Below are 26,893 nucleotides of genomic sequence, written 5' to 3' on the forward strand. Positions count from 1 at the left end.
CGAAAAAATTCGACCCTCAACATTTCTCACGAAACTCGGATAACGCTGTCTACAACGAACTGATGGATCAGATGAATAAAAATAACACGAAAATAACTGTGTGTATATAGGAATACTTTTCGCGTAATCTGGTGGGAGCTGAAACACTGCGAGAAAAAAAATGATGATTATATAATGTATAAGTATCACATATTAATTTACCTAACGCATAATAATTGGTTATTTTAGGTTCTGGGCAAAACAATCGTCGTACGACCATGTGATATAAAACATACGATTGGTTTAGCTATTTTTTTGTATGCGGAGAATTAAAACGTATACGCTATAAGGTCAACCATCCATGTTAAAAAATAGGATTTAGTGATCTATCTATAAATACAGTAAACATATATATATATATATATATATATATATAGAGAGAGAGAGAGAGAGTAAGGATTAATGACAATAATATTTTTAAAGTATATTATCGGCTTCTGAACATAATTATAAAACATTGAACGAGCTCACTGAAGAATATTACCTATGTTGTAAATATTTTGTTTTTTAACTTTGATTTTTGAGAATCATTTTCTGTTGACGAGTATAGCTTATTTTGAACTAAATCCTATAGTATTATTATAATTGGTCTTAAAGGTGTATAACATATCAAACACCAATATAGCCTTATTTATAATCAATGGTACGCATAATATTTTGTTGTTGGATTGTGCTCTAGCTGCAGATAGCGCCCGCGCGATACAAGTCGTTTAGCATATTATTAAAATAATCGTAATATTGTTTTTTTACAATAATATATTATACGCGCGAGGCCGGTTATGGCCGTTCGCGATTTCTGCTGCGGAGAACGCGAACAGTATACGATTTATTTATTTTTTCCAAACACATTTTCTGATGACGGAATTACGCAATCGGCGACGACTAGACTTTCTCCGCGCAAATACATTTATTATAATATTATTTCATATTACAACGTGTGCAAACCGCATCGGGCGCCGCCGACGAAGGGGCAGAGGAAACGAAGACGAAAGAGAAAAAAAACCACACGACTCGGCGTTATCCATAAACATAATAATGATATGTGATAATATTAATTATAATAAGTTCATTATACGATAACTGTTACATTAAAAGTATTTATAATAATATATGTGTATATTATACATATGCATGTGCACAATTAATGCGCAATAATAGTATTATTTATTTACGGAAAAATGGTACACCGAACGTTTTGGAGGATTTTTGAGTTTCCTCACAACAATCGTCGCGGGATCGTATAATATGCGATCACGTGTCGAAAAATCACGAACATCGAAGGGAAACAAATTACTGTACTGGCGTTGTAATTTTGAATCTTTATTTTCTATATTGATCGGATGTGCAGCAAACGAAATTTGTCCATATTTCGCAGAATCGAAACGAATTTTTTATCAACGATTTTCTGGAATGGAATTGCGAGTTTTTCAGGAAAATGTATTCGAATTTTGTACAGATACGCTGCAGCGGTCGTTCGGGAGAAAGATTTCGCGATGTTGCGGCGGCGGCGGCGGCGGCGACCGGATATAAAACGCGCGTAGAGAAACTTTCGCCTGTTACGACGACGGCCGTTACGCAACGGACGTGGCGAGCGTTCGCGGACATTCTCCTCCGCCGCCGCCTCTCTTTCCGCGCACCATCTCTTATATATATATATATATATATATATGAACACGAACAAGATAATAATATAATATATAATAATATCGAATAAGAGAGAGAGTTTCTCGACACAACCTGCACTCTATGCGCACAGCGATACTAAAATAACGCGGCGGTAATATAATATTGTTACTCTTACGGGGCGGCAGCAGGTGTTGCAGAAAACAAAACGCAATGTTCTACGCCATGACCGGTAATCCCCAAAACTGCAGCGTTGCTCGATGCGTGATAATAGTAATATATTAAATCGTGTCGTATATTTGGCGCTGCAGGGTGCAGGAGTGGTATGAAACTCGGTGGGCTGCGATTAATAATTTTGGGCCGTCAATGTCACGAGACGGCCGGCTGAAAACGCGTCAAGAGTTTTAAGTTGAAAAAATGTGAACCGATAGGGCACAACAACTCGGTGGGCCGAATTTTCCCGAACCGACACTGATTGGGCGACGAGCTAAGCGTACCTACACCAATATGTCATCGGGATCGGTATTCGATGGTTTTCTAGTCGTGTTTTATATATTCACAACAAGTGTATATTATAAATTACAATTTGTAATTATACCTATTATACGTATTATTAACAATGTCGACGACGTATGCGAGGTGGCGGGGTGGCGGAGATCTCGCTTTTGCGGAAAGATCGATTACATGCGCGTTTCACAAACGGCGGCGACAGCCTACTAGGCCTAGCACCGCACATATTATTATAATTAAATGTTATAACAGCTGGCCGCGACGACGACTTAAATGCATACGATTTTATACTTTGCTCGATAACGCAGACGACAACAAATAATAATAATAATACGTGCATAACGTACGGTGCACTAATTTATTACTGAAATATTATCATTAAATTGATATTATATTATAATGTAAACAGCTCGTATCGCGCCCAACTACAATTACAGTACTTGGCCGGTGCATATACCTTTTCTCAACACTGCGCTAACGCTGGACGACGACGAACCCGATGACGGCGGTGGCGAACAGCACTGCTGTAAGAGCGACGTGGTCGTGGCCGCTACTGCACTCGGTGCCGTCGAGGCCTGCTGCTGCTGCTGCTGTTGCATGTCTCCAACGACACCGCCACCGGCACCCTGCGATGGCGACAGTCCGACGGCCGTCACGCCGGTACCTGCTGACGGCGACAGCAGAATGCTGTTGACGGCCGCGTTGGCGGCTGCCGACGAGCCCCCCGAGTGCAGGTGTTGTTGCTGCAGGTGGTGTTGGAGCTGCTGCTGATGGTGGTTGCTGTATTGCTGTTGTTGCTGTTGGTGATGGTAGTACGGCGACGGCGACGGCGACGAAGACGATATGGGCGACGACATTTATTATGCCGTCGTCGACAATTACTGTGCAGATTGTGACTGTTGATCACGTGTCGTTTACATCGCCCACGAACCGGTGGCGCCAGCCGACATCTGAACCGCGTGCGGTGTTACCGATAACGACGATGATGACGGCGACAGCGGTGATGATGTGCACGGCCCAAGCGATATCGTTGTAATGCACTGGGTGGTATATATACCGTCCGCGAGACGAATCACTGCCGGTGGTAGTGGCGGGCCAGTCGGCGATCGTCTTCGTCGGTGTTGTCAGCGGTGGTGGACATCGTCCGTCGAAGCTTACCGTCGTCCAGCGGCTGCAGCGATGTTTAATATTTTACTGCACCGTCGCGTATATTTCGCTGCAACCCCACGGCCGGGCGGCACTATATTTGCCAGACGGTTTACCGCCGTTATCTGTTATCGTGCGCCAACTGCATAACAATGATATGGTACTGCGACGGATCCGTCTGGGACGTTGCGATGAATGACGGCGAAAGGTTACGACGGGACGACGCGAAAAGCGTTGTGTTGTTATAATAATGTTACGTGTTCCGAAAAACGGCGACGTGCGATACAACGCGGCAAGCCACGAGTCCTATGATGTACGATAGCGATATATCAATAGATTTGCAAAAATAATGACAATATAATTAACAACTATAATTTTTTTTTTTAGTGTGGAAAAAATTAATGAATAATATTCACGATGGAAATAGTATCGTGAAAAAATGAGGCTATTATACGCGGAGGCGGTGTTAATATATATTACGATACGCGCGTATATCGATAAAGTCGAGTATATTACGCACACGGAAAAACGATAGGTTTTTTGAACGGCGGCGATGCACGACGTACGGCACGCAACACACACAACCAATACGTCGGACGGCACTCGCTCACTAACTAACCGCCGAGTACAGTGACTGAGTACTGACGTAGTCTGCAGCGGCGGCGGCGGCGGCGGCAGTGGCGGGCGGCAGCGCGGTCGGCGGCGGCGGCGTCGGTGGGCGGCGTAATAGCCATTCACCGTCGGTACACAGTCGGTGGAGGACCGTATGTGTGTGTGTGTGTACCGTAGAATTGGTAGGAGGGGGCAGGGGAGGGTTTTGGTGAGAATACGAAAGAATATTACGCACACACGCGAACTCTGGCCAAAGTGTCTACAATATATATCGTATATTCACGATAAGGAAAGAGCGAGAGAGAGAAAGCGGCGATCGTGTGCGGCAGGGAGCGTCTCGCGGAAGAAAGAGAATATTATAAAATAAATAAATAAAAACTGTATGTGTTGTAATGTGTGTGTGTGCGCGCGTCGAAAAGAATTGGTAAGAGAGTGTTGTGCGAGCGAGAGAAGTGAGGAAAAAACTGTACATAAATACGGTACGTATATACGACGCGAGCGACATCGAACGAGTGCGAGTGAGTGAGAGGTGGGTGCGCGACGAGGGGATGAGTGAGTGAGGCGAGGCGGCGTCGAGTCGAGCGCACGAAAGCAGCAGAGGCGTCGCGCGAGCGCGCGCGCGCATCGCCGCCGCCGCCGCCTAGGCTACGGCTGGCGGCGGCGGCGTCGGTCGCATTCGCGCGTTGTCGATGACGCCCGCGCGCTCGTGTTGTATGTGTGAGTGTATACGTTATTATACACCGTACCCAAATGCGAGTAGTAACGACATATTTTGTTGTTGTTGTTGTTGTTGTATTGTTGTACGCGCGTGAGACGGAAAACGAAAAAAACGAGAATTTCGCGTCGACGTCTTTGTCGCCGGTTGCAGCCGGTCGTCCGCGTCGCCGTCGCCGCGGCCACGCGGTGGCCGTAACACCACCACCCTCGATTGACACCCGCACACCCGCATATCCCACACTCACCCTCGCCCACCCATCCCCATCGGCCATCACGATATGAGACGTCAACGGCCGTAAATGCCATCACCCGGCACCCGCCTTCCACCGGTCGACTCTATGATCGAAGACGTATCGCGATAAACTGTGTGTGTGTTGCGACTCGCGTCCACCAAACACAATCCCACAAAGTGTCGTGATTGATCCTCTTCGCGTCGTAACGCTATAGACAACGAACCGGCCGAGTACATTATTGTTATTATTATCGTTGTCGTTATTAAACGCGCCGTGCACGTTATATATAACTTTTCGGAGAATATTTTCGACTGGTGAATTTTGTTTTTCCGAAGATAATTGCGCTTTATTCTCGGAAACCGACAGCGCTCGATTTTTATATATTTTTTCCCCTCTTTCGCGGATTTATAGTCAACCATTTATATATATTATTATTATATAAATTGAATTCGTAACATTTTTATACACACACACACAACGCGACGCGACGGGAAAACGCGTGTTTTTCCCAATAATGTACCTACCTATTTGGAGTCCGGACATAACGACTTCCGCGCGGAAGTAATGTCTGAGAAATGGTAAAATATAATATAATATACAGCGACAATAATATCACTACCGTTGTGGGATTTCTTTCATCGCGCCTGCGCCAATACCATCGAACGGTAAAAAGGATGATTTTAAGAACCTTCCGCGATTTATTCGAAGTGCCCACTCGCTCTTACACGCCCACTCGTTTCGAGTAAACGAAAATCTATGCCGATCTATGTGACGAGACGAATTCACGAAAAATACAAAACACAAAAAAAAACGCACGAAAAACGATCGCGTGGCTTAACGTAACGCGTTTTCCAACGACCGATGATAATAACATAGTGGCAATATATTATAGTCATTTCGATTTGATCCACTCGAAATAGGTTCGACCGTTAGCAGTCGTTTTACATGATGTCGAAAATGGTCTTTACAAATTAGGCGAGTACCCTAATATTAGGTATATAAATCATTCAAATGTTCACAAAAAATTAATGTTGCACTTTTAATAAAGGTATACTGAACACGGGACAAGATCTGAGCTGGTACCAATTGTAGAGAAAAACTTCTCGACATATTACCATATAAGTTCATCAAAGAAAAAGAGCTTACTCTTCGAGAGGTTATAGCTGGTTTGAGCAGTATTTCAGGCACTCAACGGTACCAACGATGTCACGGCAAAATGAAATGTAAAAATAATATGATATGATATATAAATACAACAATAACCATATTTGTATAATTTTTTATCGTAAATTCCCGGTAATCGACTCGTATAAATTAAAAATGGATATTAACGATATTTACCGGTAAATTACGTGAACTATTATTTTCGTCATTTATCGTAATAACATGTATGTATATATATATATATATAGGTACCTATCTGTGTGATGTATACGTGCGGGGGGGAGACGAGACGCGTCGCGAACGAATCTCGTCGTCGGGAAAACACCTGTGATGCGATGCTGGGGTCGGTTCGTGGCGGGGGTTGGTTTGCGGCGCGGTGGGCAGCATCGGCAGCAGTTGTGCCTAGATATGTATATATAGGCGGACGGGGTGCGAAACTGTCTACATATTTATAGGCGCGCGCTGACATCGCCGTATGCACCGAACAACGGTACTCCTCTCTTCGGAAGAACAAAAAATAAAAATAGAATAAAAATAAACCTTTGCGCGTGTTTCACCTGTACACGCGAGCTGCTGCACAAAGACCTGCTGCAGGTAAAACCTGTGTGGATGGCGGGGTGGTGGTGGTCACAGATGTAGGGGGGTGGAGTGCAGCACACGAACGTCGGCGGGTGAAAAAAATAACGCAAAGACGACCGGTGGCGGGGGTGGTGGGAGGAAGAGAATCGTGAGACCCGTTATATGTTTTCGAGTGCACGATGAATTCCGTATATTATATAATAATGTTACACTCGTCACCACCGGCCGGAGACGACGTCGTCGCGATGATGCCGCGGCGGCCTCCTCCGACGCCTAGGTGTCGGGTTGCCTCGTCGCGGCACCATATTACATTATGTACAATAGTAATACACGATACCGCGATGATGTTGATAATACGTACTAAACGTGTACTATAGTACAACTGTGTATAATAATATACGCACACCTGCTGCGCGACGTCCCGTTCCGCAGCCGGGCGCCCGTCGCTGCACTGATATTTCGACTATTTTCGAGTGTCGGTTTACCTGCTTCTCTCTCCTCTATAGGAAGGTAAATGATAATTTATAATGCACAATCGTATTACAATACACCCGAAAATGCATTACGACCACGACGACCTTACAGCGGATACGTATAATACCGATCGCGTGTGCAGTACACGTCATGTACGACCCTGCAGTGCCGTTCCCGGGATTTTGCTTGTCGTGGGAGGAACTGATAATTTGTTGTACCGGCTTCCCTCCGGTAGATTCCCTTTCATAAGTTATAAATTGGTGTAAGCTGGTTTTAGACTTTCACAGCAGCCTCCATAAAAATAATAATTTCAATCCATAACGCAGTTTATTATAGGTACGTTCGCAGAATACCGAAAGCATTTTTTAATTTTTCTGAAATTTAGTGGGAGGCCGTGCCATCAGTAAAAAGCGATGAAAACGGCGATGTATACACATAGGTACCTAAACTTGTGTTCTATTCATTTCATATTATAGAATGTCGCGATCGATGGTACCCAATACAATAACGTTGCATGCAGGTCTGCAGCAGCGTGACGCATTCCGAACAAATTTTTATTTTATAAGCTATCCGGCGATTTGTAGTTTATTGTAAACTGAGGAATATAAAATTTGATTTAGTATATGTTTTCAAATATCTTTAACAAGTTATGTTTGCACACGTCTTGTAGTTGGTTATGAAAAACGTATTAGGTATCGAATTTAATGGAATTTTAATATACATTCAATAAATAATTGACCATCATAGTAAGTACCTATATATATATATATAAGTCTAATTTCTCATCATCATACCTTGTGAATAGTTTTGACGGTGCCTAAACGTAATGGTTTTAAAATTGTCTTAAAATTAATGACATCGGGTGAACAAATAAAAAATAAACCGCGGTTATCACATGCATACCTATATAATGCGTACAAAAATAATGAAAGGTTACCTAAAAATGTAAAAACAATTTTGATGCTAGGAATTTAGTTTCTTTTTTTTTTTGTTTAGAACATAGAGACATTATAGGCGAGTCATAGACGCGTGCGTGTTTTGGCTTAATATATACGTTGTATAGATATTCTAGTGAGTACCAAACATCCGGGCCGCAGACTTGACTTGTACAACGTATTATGTATTCAGCGTGTACGTTACACAAATATTTCGAGCATACGATTTCATTGTAGTATAGTATAATAATATGATAATATTATATTGTTAACTATACATCTATATATATATACCCCCCGGGGATCGTGGATACCGTGAAATCGCGGTCATCGCTGTAGGGGTTGGTGTCAGCATCTTGCTTTTGGGCAAACTCGTCCGTGACGGTCCAATAAAATAGAGGTTATTATAATATATAGAATATAGATAGCCGAATTAGGGGTAGAGACCGCGGAGACGGTTGTCCGCAGCCACCGCCGATCGTTTGGATTGAAACGTTAAGCAGAAACGTATAGAAGTACAATAGGTATACAATAAACTGTTCTATGGAAAGAGGTATTTGACGTGACGGGAAGAAAGCGAAGTGTTTGTTTTGTACATTATGTCGTCGTAAATAACGATTAAATTAAAAAAAAAAACTGTTATCAATATATTTTTATGATGCAAATTTAACTTTATAGACTTAAAACTCAAACCATGTTGAATGTATAGTTGTTATCATGTCGATTTTAATACCTACGTATATTTTGATATGGCGTATTGCAGGTATGTCGATAAACGGTTTAACACGATCTAAGATTTGAGTACATAATAAAATTTTAAAATTCTCATAACATTTTTTCAAAAATCAAATTAATTAACTACTATTGTGTTGCGTTATTGAGAATAGACCCTAGCGTATTTAACATTGCAATGCAACACACAATGGGCATGCATTTGCATTTTTTTTTTAATGGACCAAAATATAGTATAGGAAAGGTTTTTTTCTTGTTTCACCTATATCTCCCCTTGACGGCTGACAAGTATTGATATCCGACGACGCCTACTGTGCAGTATTTTAAAAACAAACGAAAAAAATCTCATATATGTTTACGTTTATAATATTATGATTATAAATTGTAAAAAAAAAACAAACTTGTAAAATAAATAATGAGGGCCTAAATTGTAACTACATTGTATTAAATATTGATGAGATACATAATATCATCGACAAATAAATTACCAATTAAAATATTAAAATTATGTTGATTTATTTAAAACAAAACATTGGATGTTTATGCATAATAAAAATAGTAATAATAGTAATAGCAATAATAACTGCATTGAATAGTATAATATTTTTCTACGATTTCAGTTATAATTTAAATAAAAAATCATTAAAACACTGAAATTGATTTATTACACTGTATTTACTCTCAACACGCGAACGGAATAAAAATAACTTTAAAATTAATATTGAATCTAATAATGTACCTATGTTAAACTCGCTATCCTAAACAATAAGTGGACTAGCATAACAATTAATTGGTATTAATTTAACGTCATTAATAATACCCTTTGCAGTTACAAATGGAAACGGAATTACTGCTTAAAATAAGGTCATTTTCGAGTTGGAGAAGTCAATAATTCGTGTACTCATAAAGAATATAATTTCGACATTTTATTGTTAAATAAATAAAACGACGAATCAGGTCATCCTGACATCGACTGCATCACCTGATGTCAACTTTCGTATTTTGTCTCGTCGGTACTTTTTAAGGGGAACTGTAGTTTATGTACCTACAACATTTCGGATTCGTTCGTGTTTTCTGTTACTGAATGAACACATTTCAATAATCATATCCACACACGATCGAAAAACTGGTCAGCGTCGTCTTGTTTTTGTCGGTTTCTATTATATTATTTGTCGCATCCAACTATTGTTTTGTAATCGCGGAATTTATACGCGTAGTGGCGACAGGGGACGACAGCCGTTTTCTACAATATTGTTGCAATATAATCGCATCGTCGTATTGATCTGTCGTCGTCAAGTTTCGTTTGTAAAATGTGACCGGAGACGTGTGACACACCGACCGCGTGTATTACGGCTGACACGGACTGTCGTCCTCATTACATAGATATAATAGACGAGACGTGCAGTGTTGCATGATGCTTGTCTACAACTTACTGCAGTGTACCGTGTGTCCGTGTACACGTATGGTGACAATAAATTAAAAGGAAGTGCACAACAATACGGTCGGTCGACTGCAGCAGTTAACCGTTATAAGACGTCAAGTAAATATAAATCGCATTTTAATAGTATAGTTGTATATTCGCACATTTCGTGTGCATGCATCCGCGCGGGCTGCCTGATGATTGTATTCAATCAACCCGACATTGAACTTTTAAAAATAATATTTAAGTTTTTAATTTAAAAATGTGGACGTCTATAGAAATGCACAGGCCGTTTGAATAATCGGTTATACCTATTATATGATCAAATTAATAGCGTTTCCCGTAGTATAACATTAACATAGCGTATTACATTAAAAAATCCAACAAAATGTTCACGACCGTACGCGGTGATTACCCAAGTGTATACTTTAAAGGGCGCAGGATAAACCGAAACACACATTCAAATGCAAAACAAATACCGTCTCACGAGAATCGTACAGTATGATTAACCGTTTAAGTATACACCGCAAATGTGAATACGGAGTATATACCGCATAGGATTTTCGAAAAAGTTTCTAAATTTCGTTTCATATTTGGACGCGCTCTGTATAAATGCAATACATTATAATATTATGTATAGGTATGTATAACAAACGTCAACTGAGAGTAATTCAACACAAATAATAGTAACAACAGTAATAATATTATAATGTTCATAATTTATATAAATTAAAATAATATTATAATATACGAACGTATTAAATTAGCCGTGTTACGGCGGCGGCGGTTGCAATAATAATTGCGGAAAAAATTTAGGAGCGGTCTCGAGTGGTCGACCACTCGCCGACCGTCCTATATATATATTATATTATAATAATATTATAATAAACACACGACGGCGTAGTGCGCATGTACGAATATTGTCCAATGTCCTATAGACGGCGGCGATAATATTCACGAAATGTATAGTAAAGGGAATGTTTTATTATACTCAGTACGACGGAGTCTCGGTGGCAGTCGTTTTTTATTTGATCGTCGAATATATTATTATCTTCGGCCGGGCACGGTTTTTTTATTTTATTTTTTGTTTTTTGTTTTTTGTTTTTAAACTCGTTCACGGCATTGTTGACAGCAGGTTTAGCGGTCGATCGGGTGATGGCGGGGTGCGACCGGTGGTGCGGGGGTGTATTATTCGCTATACAGCCACTCGTCGGGTTCCAGTTTTACGGGCGCTTGTACCTATATAATATACGACCTATCCAGAATATTTTATATCTCTTGCCGATTTCGATGGACCTGACAAAACGTACATCAAGCTACAGCACACGATATACATATAGCAGCTCGTCGGTTACAAGACATGAGTGGGGAGCGTCCTCGAAAATCCTATTTCGCACAGTCGAATTTGATACTTAAAAAAAAAAAAAAAAATGTTTAAGCATAACAATGGCATTTTTTGCTCGTGAATCGACGCGTACAGCACACGGTGTACACGGTTGAAAAACGGTTGTCAATACAATAATTGCGCGCACAGGACGAATATTAATAACATAATACGCATCACGCACACGGTATGCAATTTCGAATAACACGCACACACACACGCGCGCGCGCGCGTGTATAATATAATACTATACACAGGCGCAGATGATTCAATTTCACGATTCTTCCAGAATCCGGATATAGTGTTGGCGTTTATAATTATATTATAGATATGCATATTTTTAAATACTTATAAGTTTTAAAAATTTCCTTTTTTTCATATGAAAACCATCCTATTTCACTAACAATAATTAATGAACAGATAATGATTTTGATTTAGATTTGATATACATTTTTCCATATCTTTGATATCTAAATCATAATTCGAACGAGTATAGTATCCGGGATATTAAAATATATCGTCTAAAGATAATAGTCCTTGAAAGTGGTTTTACAAAACCATTATAACAGTATAACCTATTATACATTATATTGTGGACCTATTGTTCTTAGTCCACAAAGTTGAAAATATTTGAAAAATCAAAGTTGGTATTTATTACCTCACTCACACACTCCTTAAAACGGTGACGGGAAAATCCAACAATCTATAAATACGGTTCTAGTACAAGTATATATATTATACTTAAAAAGTTCAAAAACAAAATTTTAATAAATTTTTTATTAAAAAAAAAATCCGGGTGATGAGTATCTTTGGTGATGATTCAGCCTGTATATAATATAATATGATATATATTATAAATTTATAGCAACATATATCTATTAAATCGAATGCGCGTCGCAGTAGAAACCGCGATAATGTTGTAAATTGTACAGCAGTGTCTGTGACGTGTATTTCATATATTCGTCCCACTTGTGTATGTGTGCGTGTGCTATTATACGGTCGCTGCAAGACGACGCAATCGCCGCGCGCAGGTTAATGATTTCGCGGTTACCAGCATCATATTATATACATGTCCATATTGTATTGCGTATATGTACCTATACACGTAAATATATGTACAAAAAAAAAACGCAATTTATTTTTGTCACTTGTACGGGTTGCACGAAATTTTTTTAATTGACTTTAAACAGTTTTGATGATTGGAATCCCAATAAAAAGGAAGACGTCAAAAGTTTGTAGCGTTGATGATGATGATGATAACGACGATGGTAATAATGATAATAGTATTTCAATGTTGTCGTCCACCAATGGCATGAATAAAAATGCTTGAATACAAATTGGTGTTCGGTTATCATCATTTGACGCTTGGAAGACCTGCAGTTCTGCATGTGCCATATTATATTATTGTAATATTACATATAATGTGTTGCCCCTTTTAGATATTAAATTGAATAATATGATGAAAATAACACAGCCGAGATCAATTACTTTTATTCGTGGAAATTCGTTTTCCTTTCAATTTTTGAACTCTAAATTCCTGAATGATTGAAATCTGAACACGATAATATAATACTTTTGGTTACAGTCAATCGGCTGTTATTATTAGTCGTCTGTAATTATTGGCCATTAAAAAAAATAATTTAATGTATCTATATATTCATATATTAATGTTTTAAAATTATCAAAATTGGATCATAAAAATGATTATAAATTATGAAAAAAATTATATTTTCACTAAATAATTATGAGGTATATTCGTGACGAATGCATTTATCAAATGTAGCTATACGTTTATTAAATAATTTTACAATATATATAAATATAATACAATGATAAATAATCATTGTACATTTTTACATGCCATTGTTAACCAGTAATCGAGATGAAAATGTGTGCGACTCATCCAATTTTGTAACACCGCATTTTCTTACGACCAATTTCTGGCAATTAACACTTGTAAAGTTCGAAATTTGTTTCATTTGTCCAAACCTTCTGTAATATGTTTGCTGAAATAACAGTTTTCGACAAAATCGCGGTCTGGACCATCACTAACGGACCCCGGGGAAAATGCACGAACGAGCATTTCAGCTTTCGAGAAGACGTTTTGGCCGAAACGAGCACGGCCGCTTAGAATCGTTGTTCACGAACGAAACGGGTGATTAATCACCCGCTCATACTGATTTATAGACACACCGGTGCATCGACTACAGCACCCGACCGCCGAGGATCACTTTTATTTTTTGTTTGTTTGTTTTAAAATAAAAATGTTTTCGTTTTTTTCTCGCCACGATACATTATATATTATATTTTAAAAATCGCTTTTGTTCGACGCGACCACCTCCACCGACGCCGCCGTTGCCCAAACGGTGAACTGTATTTTTATTTTTGCCAAACGTTTCGATTTAGCCGGTTATAGGACGTGCATAAACAACACATTATACCGTGGTCTTCCAACGAGGTCACCGACGTCGCAGCACATACGGACACAACAAGGATCGCCCAAAACTGGCAAAACTCTACTGAATACAAAACGAAAAAATAATTACACTCGTGATGGAGGTCGGTTTCAGTGTCACCATTATTTTGGTCTGTTAATAATATTTTTATATTATGATATTCAATACAATCAATTATTATTATTAATCATTATTCTCGACCATTCGATTTATGCGCTACACTTCTGTGGAAAGTATGACAAAGGATTTATAATTTTTAACCAATTCGGTATACAAACAATGTTTTTTTTGATTAATCGTATGGGCTGCTAATAAGTGTAGTTATTATTCTGATCTTAAGAATTTAGCAACACACAGAAAGATTTGAAACGATGGTGTAACAACTTAAGTAATTTTTTTTTTAGTTCGGAGCCAACAATCTAATATTTTAATATTCCAATATACATATAGTATTACATAGGGAATGTGTATTGATCTGTTAATATTAATTTAATTTGTTTAATGAACTAAAAGACCCAATATTTATGTTTGTTTATAAGAAGCTCGAACGACTGTACATTTTCTCCGTCAAATTTGTAACGTGTGTTTATTGTATGCATATTTAATTTTGTGCAACGCGGAATTATTCAGAATAACTAGTCCAGAGACACCACCCCTATCGAGAAATCAATTTCAATACGAATTTTTTCCATTTTCTTGGTAGCCTTCATTCGTAAGAATGTGTATTGAACTGGTAATATTTAATTTATTTGTTTAATGAACTCAAAACTCGAATTATGATTGTTCTAGAGAAACAGTGAATAACTGAAAATGTTCTGCTTCGAATTTTTGAGAAATAAGTTAGTATGCAGATGCATATTCAATATTATAATTTTGTGTGCTGCTTGGAAATTATTATTTATGGACAACTAGTCCAAATAAGACACCATCTCTTGCGAGGAGTCAATTTGCAGGATTTTGTTATTTTCCAGTTTCTTCGTAGTCTTCCTTCGTACATTTTATTTGTACTCGTACAACTTGCAGATATCGTGGTGTGAAAATTCTTAAACCGTTTATGGAATAATTACCTAATAACAGTAATAACAATCATTTGTATCGTGTCGTCTCGCTATATTATGTAAAAGGCAGATATTCAGTGTCGGCGTGAACTGATGGCTTGCCGTGGTTATCGGATAGAAAATATTTCAACATTCTTAACTCATATTATAGTATTTTGTAACATTGAATTTTAACAATATAATCCTTTATTTATTAGAAATTAATCATATCTTCTATTCTTAAACGATGAGCGCCACTATATGTGTGATATGCACTTTTAGTTGATAAAAAACACAGACATTTTAAAGCGATTTTTTTTTCGTTTCATGACGAAATTGCAGTAGGTACGCATTCCTCGGGTAATTAAAAAAGATAAACGATAGTAATCGCAAAAAATATTGATATTATAATTCCGGAGATAAATTTAAAAAAAAACATCAACTAAGCAACAACTTGGTTATATGGCTTTTCGCTATAAGTATTAGTTTATAAATACTTTTTTTTGTTCGTTTAAATATTATCAGAAACTCACGATCTAAAATGAAATTGATACAATAATATAAATACAAATAGTTTAATTTTTATCAATGTCCCCGATTAATATAATTTTAAATGTTCATCAATTATAATACATGATTACATAATATATATGATTTTTTAAGACTACTGCTCATAATAATGGTGTTGTCATTTTCCTGTAAGTAACCAAGTTATGACGTTATACATAAATATTATTAATATGACGTTTTCAGAGTTTGATTGTAAATTTTGGTGAATTTAGAAGAATAAATTATAGTTTTATTTTATCAACTATTATATTCATGGTAGGTTACTAAACTATTAAAATTGTCTGATCAAGACAATCAAACGCGCAATATATAAGGTATTCTCTTAGAGAATGAAAAATTAAAACATCATGTTTATTATTATATTTAATTTCAAATAAATGTATTTTTACAAAGTTTTTAAATTATTGTTTTTTTTCGGTGTTATTTCCATAATAATATTATTTGTAGTAGTTGATTTATAAAATTATAATAATTTATAATAGTTTCATCGGTCAGTTTGATTGATTTCAATGCATTTTTTGTGCATTGTTATGTGTTATAAGTTCTTAAAAACCGTCGACAATTAAAGCGCTTAAAGAAAAACAAATAATTAAACTAAGTCGAAATAAATATAAGCCTATAAACAATGAATTTCAAATATAACAAACCATATTATGGATTACGAAAAATAAATCATTTAAATTGACTCGATTCAGCTATAAATTTATCGTAAATGTTTTTCTCAATAATCTTTGATATTCCACATATCGTATAACCTGTATTTATTACGTTTGTATGGTTTAGTTATGTCATTTTCATTATATCGCAATATTTTAACATTAATTATCGGTTACATTAAATTTAACACTCATAAATTACGTACAGAAATCAGGAAGTCTATAATATGCCAATACATCGAGTGTATGCCTTTCCCCGCACAAAATGTCTAATTATCAATGACGGATCGAAGTGTTCGATTTATTATCAAATACTATAATAATATTTAATGGCAATATTGGGACCGCCGTTTTCATTGGTCGAGAGTGTATATGATGTGGTTATAGTGTAGTATACTGTTGCTGCATGTTTTTCGTAGGTACCACGGTATAATGGTGAATTTTGGTAAGTGTCGATTCCGTCTCGACAAGTGCAAAAATAAATTCAAAATAAAAAATATAAACACTTACCTAATATACAAAATATAGGTACACGCCGAAAAAATCGTAAAGTTATGCATTGATGTGCGACTACTGTGACAATATTACTGTCCAGTGTCCACACTCATATAATTTGGTCAAGCTAAGTGGTTCTGACTTGATGATTAGTTCCCAAAAATATTATATTTAACGACTATACAAAAACATAGAACATATAATAAACGTAACAAATTATTAACAATTTTCGTCGTGTACTTAATGTGTGTGTCTTTTTATATTCAATTTCTATGTAGCCGAAATCTCTTGGAATTTTTAAAACGATCTTACACCTAATAATGTTCGCCGGTTCATATTGATTATACCTTACATGAATGATAATATAATACGAATATTATACCTCAGGTTCAAAAATATTTATATTTTAAATGATTTAAAATTTCAATGATTTTGGTGAATTTTGGTGAACTACCAACAAACAAATCTAATCCAATTTAGATAATCAAAATGTATTAACTATATTTTTTTAATAACTAGCACAAATTGCTTATCAAAAAAGTCAAACGTATATTCGTATAAATAGAAATGCATAAATTCCAACGCCCGAAATGGCGATCGTCGCTTGGTTCGTATAGCAATGTTTCATAATATAACTATGGTCATGTATGTTTGGTTGCTAAATATTTCTATCAGGCGTCAACTATATCACAATTGCGGCCAAAAACACAGTGTTTTAATCCGTGCGACCGGACTCCCGATACAGGTCTACGTCCCACGTCATAACACATAACACATACATTTTAATGTTAAAATATCCGGAAAAAAAAACCCCAAAAAAATATACACATGAAATGAAAACGCAAGATAATGCCTATCAATCAATAACAATTTTTCCAGGTTAAAGATTTCATTTTTGTTCATAGGTCTTTTGATATTTTTTCTAGAGTTTATAAATATTATATATAATATTTATAACCATTTTCAGAAAAATATTGGCGCCATAATTAGATCGTTTACTAATTGCGTTTAGATATAGGTAGTTGTATATAGAGATGCTAAAGTAATCTGAACCACACAACGAATTACCGAAAATCGACATTTACCATTCACCCATCACAATGGAACCACTTTAATGTACAACCAACACACGCTATTCGACTATCAAATATCCTAACCACACATTTTATATCAACGACACGTGTCCTAAAGGTTAAACCATTTTTTGGTGCCAGAGTGGCTGTATAGTGCATTATGTGTAGCGAGTCCATATTACATTGTGTATAACAATATATAGACATAGACTACGGCTATTATGTTGACATATTGTGATGACTGGTAGGGGCGCTCTATAAAAGTGGCAAATGAAAGCTTTGCGGTTTAATCATATTTGACGATATACAGCCACACGTTTACCGCCTACACAATATGACCACGTGGAAAAGGAACCACAAATTGAAATGTTTGCGATTTCAAAACAACTCCCATGCACGGGGTGTTTATACGTTTTTATAACATTTTAGTTTATTAAAAAAAAATAGGCTTTTTGTGGTTTAAAACTGTGCAGTATACAAATAACTTTTTTAATTAAAAAACCACGAATTTTATAGAGATATACAGCATACATTTATTCATATAATATCGTGGGATATTTGAATAAATTATTCAAAATCTAGACATAATAATCAGGTCAACGACTTGATAATACCTACAAATCTATAAGTGTACCAAACCGCATAATGTAGTTTATCTCATAGTAATACAACATTTTTCTCAGTCAGTGTAACGCTCGCATTGATGCGTTATGCATTATCAGGTAATCAGATTTGAGATTACATTATACTAAACCAGTGTCTGATTTGTAATCATAGTATGACATGTGTTCACAAACTGTTATTTATCATATCGACCTGTGATACCATTAATTATACATATAACATATTTGATATAATATTCTACGTAAAATAAATGGTGATGTGGGTACCTACCTATGTTATATAATATTTATAACATACAGTGATTGACGTTCAGAAATAATTATTATATTGTGCTATAATTATAATCAGTATGTTAATTGCTATCAGTTCATGTTAATTCTATATATATACACTTCAACTAATACCTAGTTTAAATGTATTCTAAATTTGTTGCTAATAATAAATTAGGTGCAACAATGTTAGTTTGATTATTATTAATTATTAATATTATTGTTTAAACATTATTATTTAATTAGCAATTAATGTATTATAAATTTTTTAAATATGACCTGTAAAATTTAAATTTGATTATTTTCGTCGTATAATATGCGTGCGAGGTTAGTATATTATTGTTTATTATGTAAGCAATATGGTTAACATATAGGTATAAAGGAAAAGTGACAATATGACATGCTAAAATATTCAAACAGGCCTACATGGATATTTGAGTATTAAAAAAACAATTGAATTTACGCAACTGGATCCAAGCGCGAGCTCAATTCAGACCGGCCCCCCTGCCGTCCAAGGGCGTGTTCAGGGATAGTCGTATCATTGTTTTTTCCTAATCAAATATAGGTAACAAAATATATACAGATAATAGTGTAACAGCAAACATGATGAAAATCAAACAGATATTGATACGGTGATCCATTTGACGTAATAGACATCATCATTAATTATTTCAGAAAACACTAACGTGATTAAAAATCATTAGTCATTACGAAACAATACAAAGTTGGAGCAAAATTATGTTTGATTTTTAAGGTTATCGTTTTTAAAATTGGTTTCCCATTTGAACTATACCATATATTTTTTAATTCAAAATTCCCAAGCAGAATATTATTTGGAGTACCTATTTCAATCTACAAAAATAAAATTACGGACAAGTATAACTTAATATAGGTATAAGTAGGTATTTAAAGTTTAGATGAATGGTATAGTGTACGTATATTTTACGAAGCAACTCTATCCGCTCGTAAACTTCTCATTCAAAATTCAATTTTTATACATTGAAGTACTTAAAAAAATATTATACTGTGGAAATTCCATAGTGAAGTAGTATGGAATTTAAAATGCACGTGGCCATTAACGAAGTAAACAATTTTAAAAATGATAACGATAAAAGTTATGATTTTATTTTTTCAATGACTTGAAATTATGCAAAAAAAAAAATGGAAAATATCAATTGAATATCTCGTCTAACCATCGACCTCCACTAACCTGGCAAGTAAAGAGCTATACTTTTGCAGTTATTGTAGTAGTAGGTATATGTATCTATACTAAAATATTGTCATATCGTATCATATAGTTTTAGAATTCGGTTGTCGAAAAACAAATTCTCTTGTACCTAATACCAGCGATTCTGTCAACTACTTTTCCTATATGTATATTTGTATTTTTTTTTAAAGAAAAATTGTCCGCACCAATCGTGTTATCTATATTAGTATACATGCATAACCGAGCGCGGAAAATTTCCTGAAATAAAAAAAACGTTTGTTCATTCATTTCTTTATTCTCATCATTTTAAGACTCATCACGACCGTTTTGCTATAGAACACAGTGGTGTATGATCATTGTAATTTATTGTTTAGTATGTGACTCTTGGCGGTTAATGTACGACGACTGTGCGTTGCGGCAAGTATATTACGAAAAGCTTTCTGCACGTTTTCCGCATTAACACAACAATAAATCGCAGATGGGTCTGCCTGATGTGGACGATCGTGCCGATGGTATATAATATTATATTATATAATATGTACATGGTCATCGATCTCGTACGCGAGAAAATCTTCCGCACCGCAATAATAATAATAATATGTTATACTCGTGATGCAGTAATGCGTAATGGCGATTTTCAATATTTTGGCCGATTCGAATGCAATAATAAATTATTTTATTGGCATCGTAGATACTATATTATTATAATATGTTATAGGTGTACCATGTCCCATTTAGTATATATATTTATGTATGTGTATACTGTATATACCTACTCTTAATATCTGTTAAGGCTTCGATGAGCTATCGTGATTGACGAATTAGCATAGATTTTTATTGATTGGATGAAGGTACAGGTTATAACAAATAAATAAGATTATTTACAATTCATGTCTTAAGTTTGACCCATGGAAAAAACAATAGATTACTTCCGTATTTTATTCGTTAAGCAGGGCCGGATTGGTTAGACGAGCTGCCGAGAAAATCTCGGTGGGCTGCTCAAAACAAAATGTCGATCGTAAGTGTTTGGGCAATTATTTCATGACACAAATTTGAATACATTTATTTAACTCTGTGTGCTACGTCAAATCTAGATCAATTTATACATTTTTATTTGAAAAAGACCCCTTTTAGGGCTGGTTAAAAAACTAAAACTCGGTGGACCGATACCTTGTCTATCCGGCACTGTCGTTAAGTGCATGTTGCACAAGTGAAACAGAGTTAATGAAGATTGTTCGTGCTTCGGTGTATTTTGGGCATTTGATCACAATGTGAATGTTTGTAGCGTTTTCGTTGCATGTTGGGTTCGGTTCTTTTCTGATGAGGACATAGTGTGTTAAACGTGTGTGTAGTATTCTGATTATTACTCTATCTCTTGTTTTTCAAAACAACGGGAAATGTCCATTATTTTTTTTTTTTTTTTTTTGTAAGCGGTATACGTTATTCCAATGTTTATGTCATCGAATATTTATTATTTGTACTCTCGTTATAAATAGTATTATTTTATATTTCATCTGTGGTCCCCCACACGCACTCTCGTCAACCCACCTATATGATAATACAAATAATATAACGTCGTGCGCAAATATGACGAGACGAGCGGTCATCGCGGCGGTTTTTTTTTTTTACACAAGATTGCGGTAGCGATGGAGTCGTCGAACGTCCTTGCCGTCGGCGGCGTATAGTTGTACAGTTACGATATTATTATTATTAATAATATTATTTTTTTCGATCTGGGCGGGGAATGGGACGCGGTACACTAGCGGGTTTCTCATCATCATCATCGTCATTGTTCGTCGGCGGCGGCGGAGCGTCCCGTTATTGTGTGTGGTGTACGTACAAGAGAGTTCGTCGACCTATCGCCGCCAACAGGTACCAATATAATAATAGTAATAACTGCTAATAGAATACAGGCGTGGAGGTAAGGAGATGAAAATAATAATAATAATAATAATAATAATAGTACTGTACTAGTGTACTACACGCGTATAATAATGACTTACAATTGTATGTACTATATATATAATATTATAGGAGTGGGTACTTGTATCATATTATAATTTATGATAAAAATTCGTTGAGGTTTTAATGCAAAATATTAATTAGTAGATATTTACGAACGACTTACCGGGGGTGGATGGCAAGATATTTTAATGATTAATATAATATATTGTATTAGATTCTGAACGAAGTGATGAATGTATTGATTTTACAATGATGTGTGTGTGTTTTTTTTTTTTTTTGTGTCTGTGTACAGCATAACTAGTCGAAATAATGCTTCGATTTCAAACTTTGGGGGTGGTTTCCGATGTAAAATTGAAGATCCTTGGTGCATTATAGAAGTCAAAAGTAAACATTTTCCAACAGTTTTCAAAACAATCGAGAAATACAAAAAAAAAATGACAGAAAAACGGGAATTTTTACGCAAAACCAGTTTTCGACCAAATCGATATTTTTATATGGTTGTAATTCAAAAACTAATCACTGTAAATACTTGAAATTTTCACCAAATGTTAATGTTAGTGATATCTATATACAGTTTAATTTTCAAAAAATTTCGACTTTTTTTGAGTTATTTATAGACCACTGAAATTTTCGATTGTCGGTAGTGTCGGTAAAAAAATGTTGGACGACAAAAAAACTAGAAAATTTAATACACGGTTCCTTATGAGTTGTTCTTATTGTAGCTAAAAAAATTAAATATCGTAAGTCACAGTTTTTTTTAATAAGCGTTTACAGTTCAAAATTTTACGAAATCTGTCGAAAACGCGAAAATTTGCAAGTAATTTTGAAGTTGAAAAATCATAAAATTTTTTTCGTTTATAACTAAGGATTAAAAATACAAAACTAAGTTTTCCATAAGTTTTCCTTCATAAGTAGCTATAGAGAAAACTCGAAGCATCATTATAGGAAAAATTTTAAGTGCGTTTGAATTTTAAATTTTTACGAAATAGCGTAACGATAACGATTTATCCTCAAACGATTTTAAACATTTGTTATTATTCAAAAAGTATAATTCGTAGATACTTGAAAATTTTATCAGTTATTTAGACTGGCATTTTCTTTACATGATTTAATTTTCAAAATATTTTGACATATTTTGAGGTATTTATAAACAACTGAAATTTTCAATTTTTTTGAAATTTTTTTTTTGAAGTGTCGATAAAATTTTTATGGCCCTTTCAAAATACTTGAAAATTTAATGCAAAGTTCCTCATAAGTTATTCTTATAGTGATTAAAAAATTATAAAAATACATAGGCACGATTTTTTTTTATTAGGATTTGAAGTTCAAATATTGACTTAATACGTAAAAATTACGGCAATATGTTCAAATTATCTTAGATAAAAATTCATAAAAGTTTTTCTTTTTAAATCTAAGATTTGAAAACTTAATACAAGGCTTCTAACATATTTTTACAATACCAGTTGAAAAATAAAAGAAATGTATAGCCACAATTTTTTTTTTACATGTATTCAAATTTTAATTTTGACAACATACGTAAAAATCACAACAATTCCGTAAATTATTTTATCCTAGAAATTCATAAAAACTTTTCCTTTTATACCTAAGATTTGAAAATTTTATTCAAGGCTTCTAAAATATTTTTACAATAGCATTTGAAAAATAAAAGAAATATATAGTCACAAATTTTTTTTATAAGCATTTACAGTTCAAATTTTGACTAAATACATAAAAATTACGGCATATCATTTATTTTTATGAAATCGCGTAATGATAACGATTTATCCTCAAACCAGATATTCGTATATCTATGATAATATAAGGTATTATGAATTATGATAACTACATGATAACTACACTAATTGATTAACCATGCCATATGCAAAATGCGTCTTAATTGAAAAATAAAATATTTATTTCAAAATAGAATATATGACAATATTTAAATATAATATATCCTAGACTGACAAATCATCTCCGTTCAGAATCGTTTTTCGTATACAATGATACCTATCATTGCATTCAAATTTAATCCCATCCATTACAGTAACCTACAGTACAGCAGAGCAACATTCATACGACTTACACGCTTTTTTGTATACTATTGTTGAATATATCCGTACTGCAGTGTTCTGACAAATGTTTAGATTTATTAAAAATATATATAATTATTATTTTTGGCCAGAATAAATTGATAAAGACTGACACTGGACGTAAGTCGATAAATCGATTTCTAATGCTAATTAACATTAGCAACTAGTTAACTTTCCGGGGGGATACAACGGGACCAGACATGTATAATTATAATATGTTTTATAACAATATTTATTGTAGTTTATCTATATTTTGTGTTTTATCGGTCGACAATAAAAAATAACTTATAACTTATGTTTATTACCTTACCTATAATAATATATTAATTTATCAATGTTTCGTTTCAGGGTGGACACACAAGGAATAATAGACAGATTATTCGTAACACCGTCCATGAATAATCATTGGTTCCAAACGATATGGCATTCAATAATCTGTATATTTCGGACTATTTTTTTCCTCGATTTAGAACCGACAGCAGAGTTTGAACAATACTACTCCTAATATTTCGGACTCTGTACATAGTTATAAGACTGCAAAAATCGTAATATGTTTAAACTTTAGAATCAAAAAAAAATTCACCAGATTACCAGAAAACCGACACAGGTCTTATAGTTTCCGAAAGCGTAAGATTCAGCCAACGTATACAATTTAAAAAAAAAAAACAATATACATAAGACCCGCCTAGAAATGAAGGTGATTTTTTTGAATATATATCGGAACTCGTGTCTATTTACAACTGACCGTCAATAATTATTCTCATCGCGGTTTTTCTACAGAGACATTTGTGAGAACTGTACAATAAAATACCGCTTATATCCGTTATATTGGCGGGCTGCGTGAAATGTTCTTTATGCCCAGAAAAGGATTTTCTGAAATAAAAGGCACACACCACACATATATTGGCTTAATAGCTGTCATCCAAATAGTCCTATCCTCCTGGATCTAAACTGACGTAACAGTTTATTCCTGAATAAACGTACAATATATGCGATTACCAGCCGGTCAGCGATCGAGAAAGAGCAAATTGTCTTTGTCTTGATCCTTGCCCAATGTCAGGTTAGGTTTAGTTTAAACCATAATATATATGGATATTACCATACATCTGATTATGTCCATTATTAAATCCGTGGGCCACTGTATGTGTAAAAATAATAATTTTTTACCTCGAAATTTTTAAAAATTTTACAACAGTGAATTTTTACTATACATAACTAGTTCGAAAATGTTTTCCTATTCTGTAAATACTCATTCTGATTCATTTTTTATAGTGTTCTTTAAACTTTAATTTTATATAGTTATAAATCAGTTGGTAAATAATTTATCGTTGTTGTTAAGTCAGTATACAAATTAAGGAAGTTATTTTATGTAAAACATACTATAAAAATAAGTTATGAAGTTTAAATTTTTATCATTGTAAAACGGAATAATCAATATAGTAATAACTTTATATGCCAAAAACTACTTTAAATATTAAGAAAATATAATATAATTTATTATAGATACCATTAAATAAATGCGTTGTTACTTAATAGTAGTAATCATGGTAGTTCTTTTCACTTTTTCGTATATAAATAAAAAAATCCTTTTATTTCAATATCATGTTACGGTTTTAAATTATAATTTTAATTGAATGGTTGACACTGTCAATTTAAGGTTCTCATTATTGTACTTTATTTCATGAATATAAAAACTTTTAATAGAAAAAATTATTATATTTGGCCTGTCTGCAGTTAAAGATAGTAAAAGCAATTTGAAAGATTCTGTATGATTTGTTTCAAAAATTACAAAAATTGTTCTGATCATGGTAAATTTTAAATTTATAAAAAGTTGATTTTTGAAAAAAACTCGTACTTTTTAATGTTTATATATGTATATTATTTTCTAATTCAGACACTAAGTTAATCATATAAGGTCATAACCATCCATCCATCCAATAATCACGAATTGAGCAAAGCTTCGCATCATGGATTTCTGTTAAGAGAAAATATTATGCGAACCAGTTTAAAATAAGCCTGTGCGGGCACGATTATAAGCCCTGGTAAAAAATACAATAATTATTTTTAAAATCCATTTAAAAAATAATACAGAGTGTTATTGAACCTGAACACGTCCTTTTTTGGTAACATAACATTTTTTCATTATTTACAACAGTCTGCAGACATTTATCGCTGATCTTGTTGGACTGAAACAATGAATGTCGAGATTCACGCAGACCTCAACCGACAAAACGTCTGGCATAAGATTTGAAACAAAATCCATTAAGTTCTTTCGAGACACCATAATTGTCCCATACAAACTATCAAGATTTTAGACAATGCAATGATACCCATCTTATTCGTGTTCGTCGTGATTTTTTAGACGATACAATCAGCAAAATATCAAATTATATTTGCCATTTTTAAGTTATCAATTTTTTTCATTAAATTCATAAGTCACTGCGCACTGAGCACACATATGAGGCTTTTATTGACAATGGAAATGTGAGGGAAGGGATCTTTGCACCTGCACGTCATCCCTTACAGAATACGCCCACTTCGGCACGTTATGTGATCCACGGCGGTGGTTTGTGCGAATTCGAGTAGGAGGCGACGGATGAGAAACACATAGTATAACGAACACAAGGTATGGGAGGAGAAGGAGGAGTAGGAGAAGTGGTAAAACTTATATGTATATATATAGTATAATATTATATATTACGAGGAGCATCAATGTTCGAAGTAGGTGTTGGTGAGGAGGGTAAGCATAACGGAAGGGAGGAATAACGTCTTAATAGATCAACGAGGCGGACGCCTTCCCCTCCGTCGTAACGCCAAGTTAGGTACCGTTGTGCCATGATGTGTGTGCGCGCTCGTGTTCGCTATCCCGTTACGTGACCG

The 26,893-nt window shown here is 34.9% G+C and overlaps 1 protein-coding gene across 4 annotated transcripts in view; it reads right to left on the reverse strand.

Annotated features, from left to right (window-relative positions):
• Window positions 1-26,893, reverse strand: part of Hr3 (nuclear hormone receptor 3 ROR-beta) — a 79,492-nt gene that overhangs the window by 40,801 nt on the left and 11,798 nt on the right. Inside the window, exon 1 of one of the 4 annotated variants that reach the window (XM_089217646.1) lies at window positions 2,630-3,955. The exons of 2 other annotated variants lie outside the window; for them this stretch is intronic. In XM_089217646.1, coding sequence (XP_089073772.1) covers window positions 2,630-3,029 — 400 coding nt within the window. In that variant the 5' untranslated portion in view covers window positions 3,030-3,955. Of the gene's footprint in view, window positions 1-2,629; window positions 3,956-26,893 lie in introns of those variants that run through there. One more of the 4 variants, XM_015516797.2, reaches the window with a different exon arrangement.

The sequence above is a fragment of the Diuraphis noxia genome, unplaced genomic scaffold (genome assembly GCF_037042655.1).
Source record: "Diuraphis noxia isolate RWA-SAM2 unplaced genomic scaffold, SU_Dnox_SAM2 contig0001, whole genome shotgun sequence".
Classification (NCBI taxonomy): Eukaryota; Metazoa; Arthropoda; class Insecta; order Hemiptera; family Aphididae; genus Diuraphis; species Diuraphis noxia.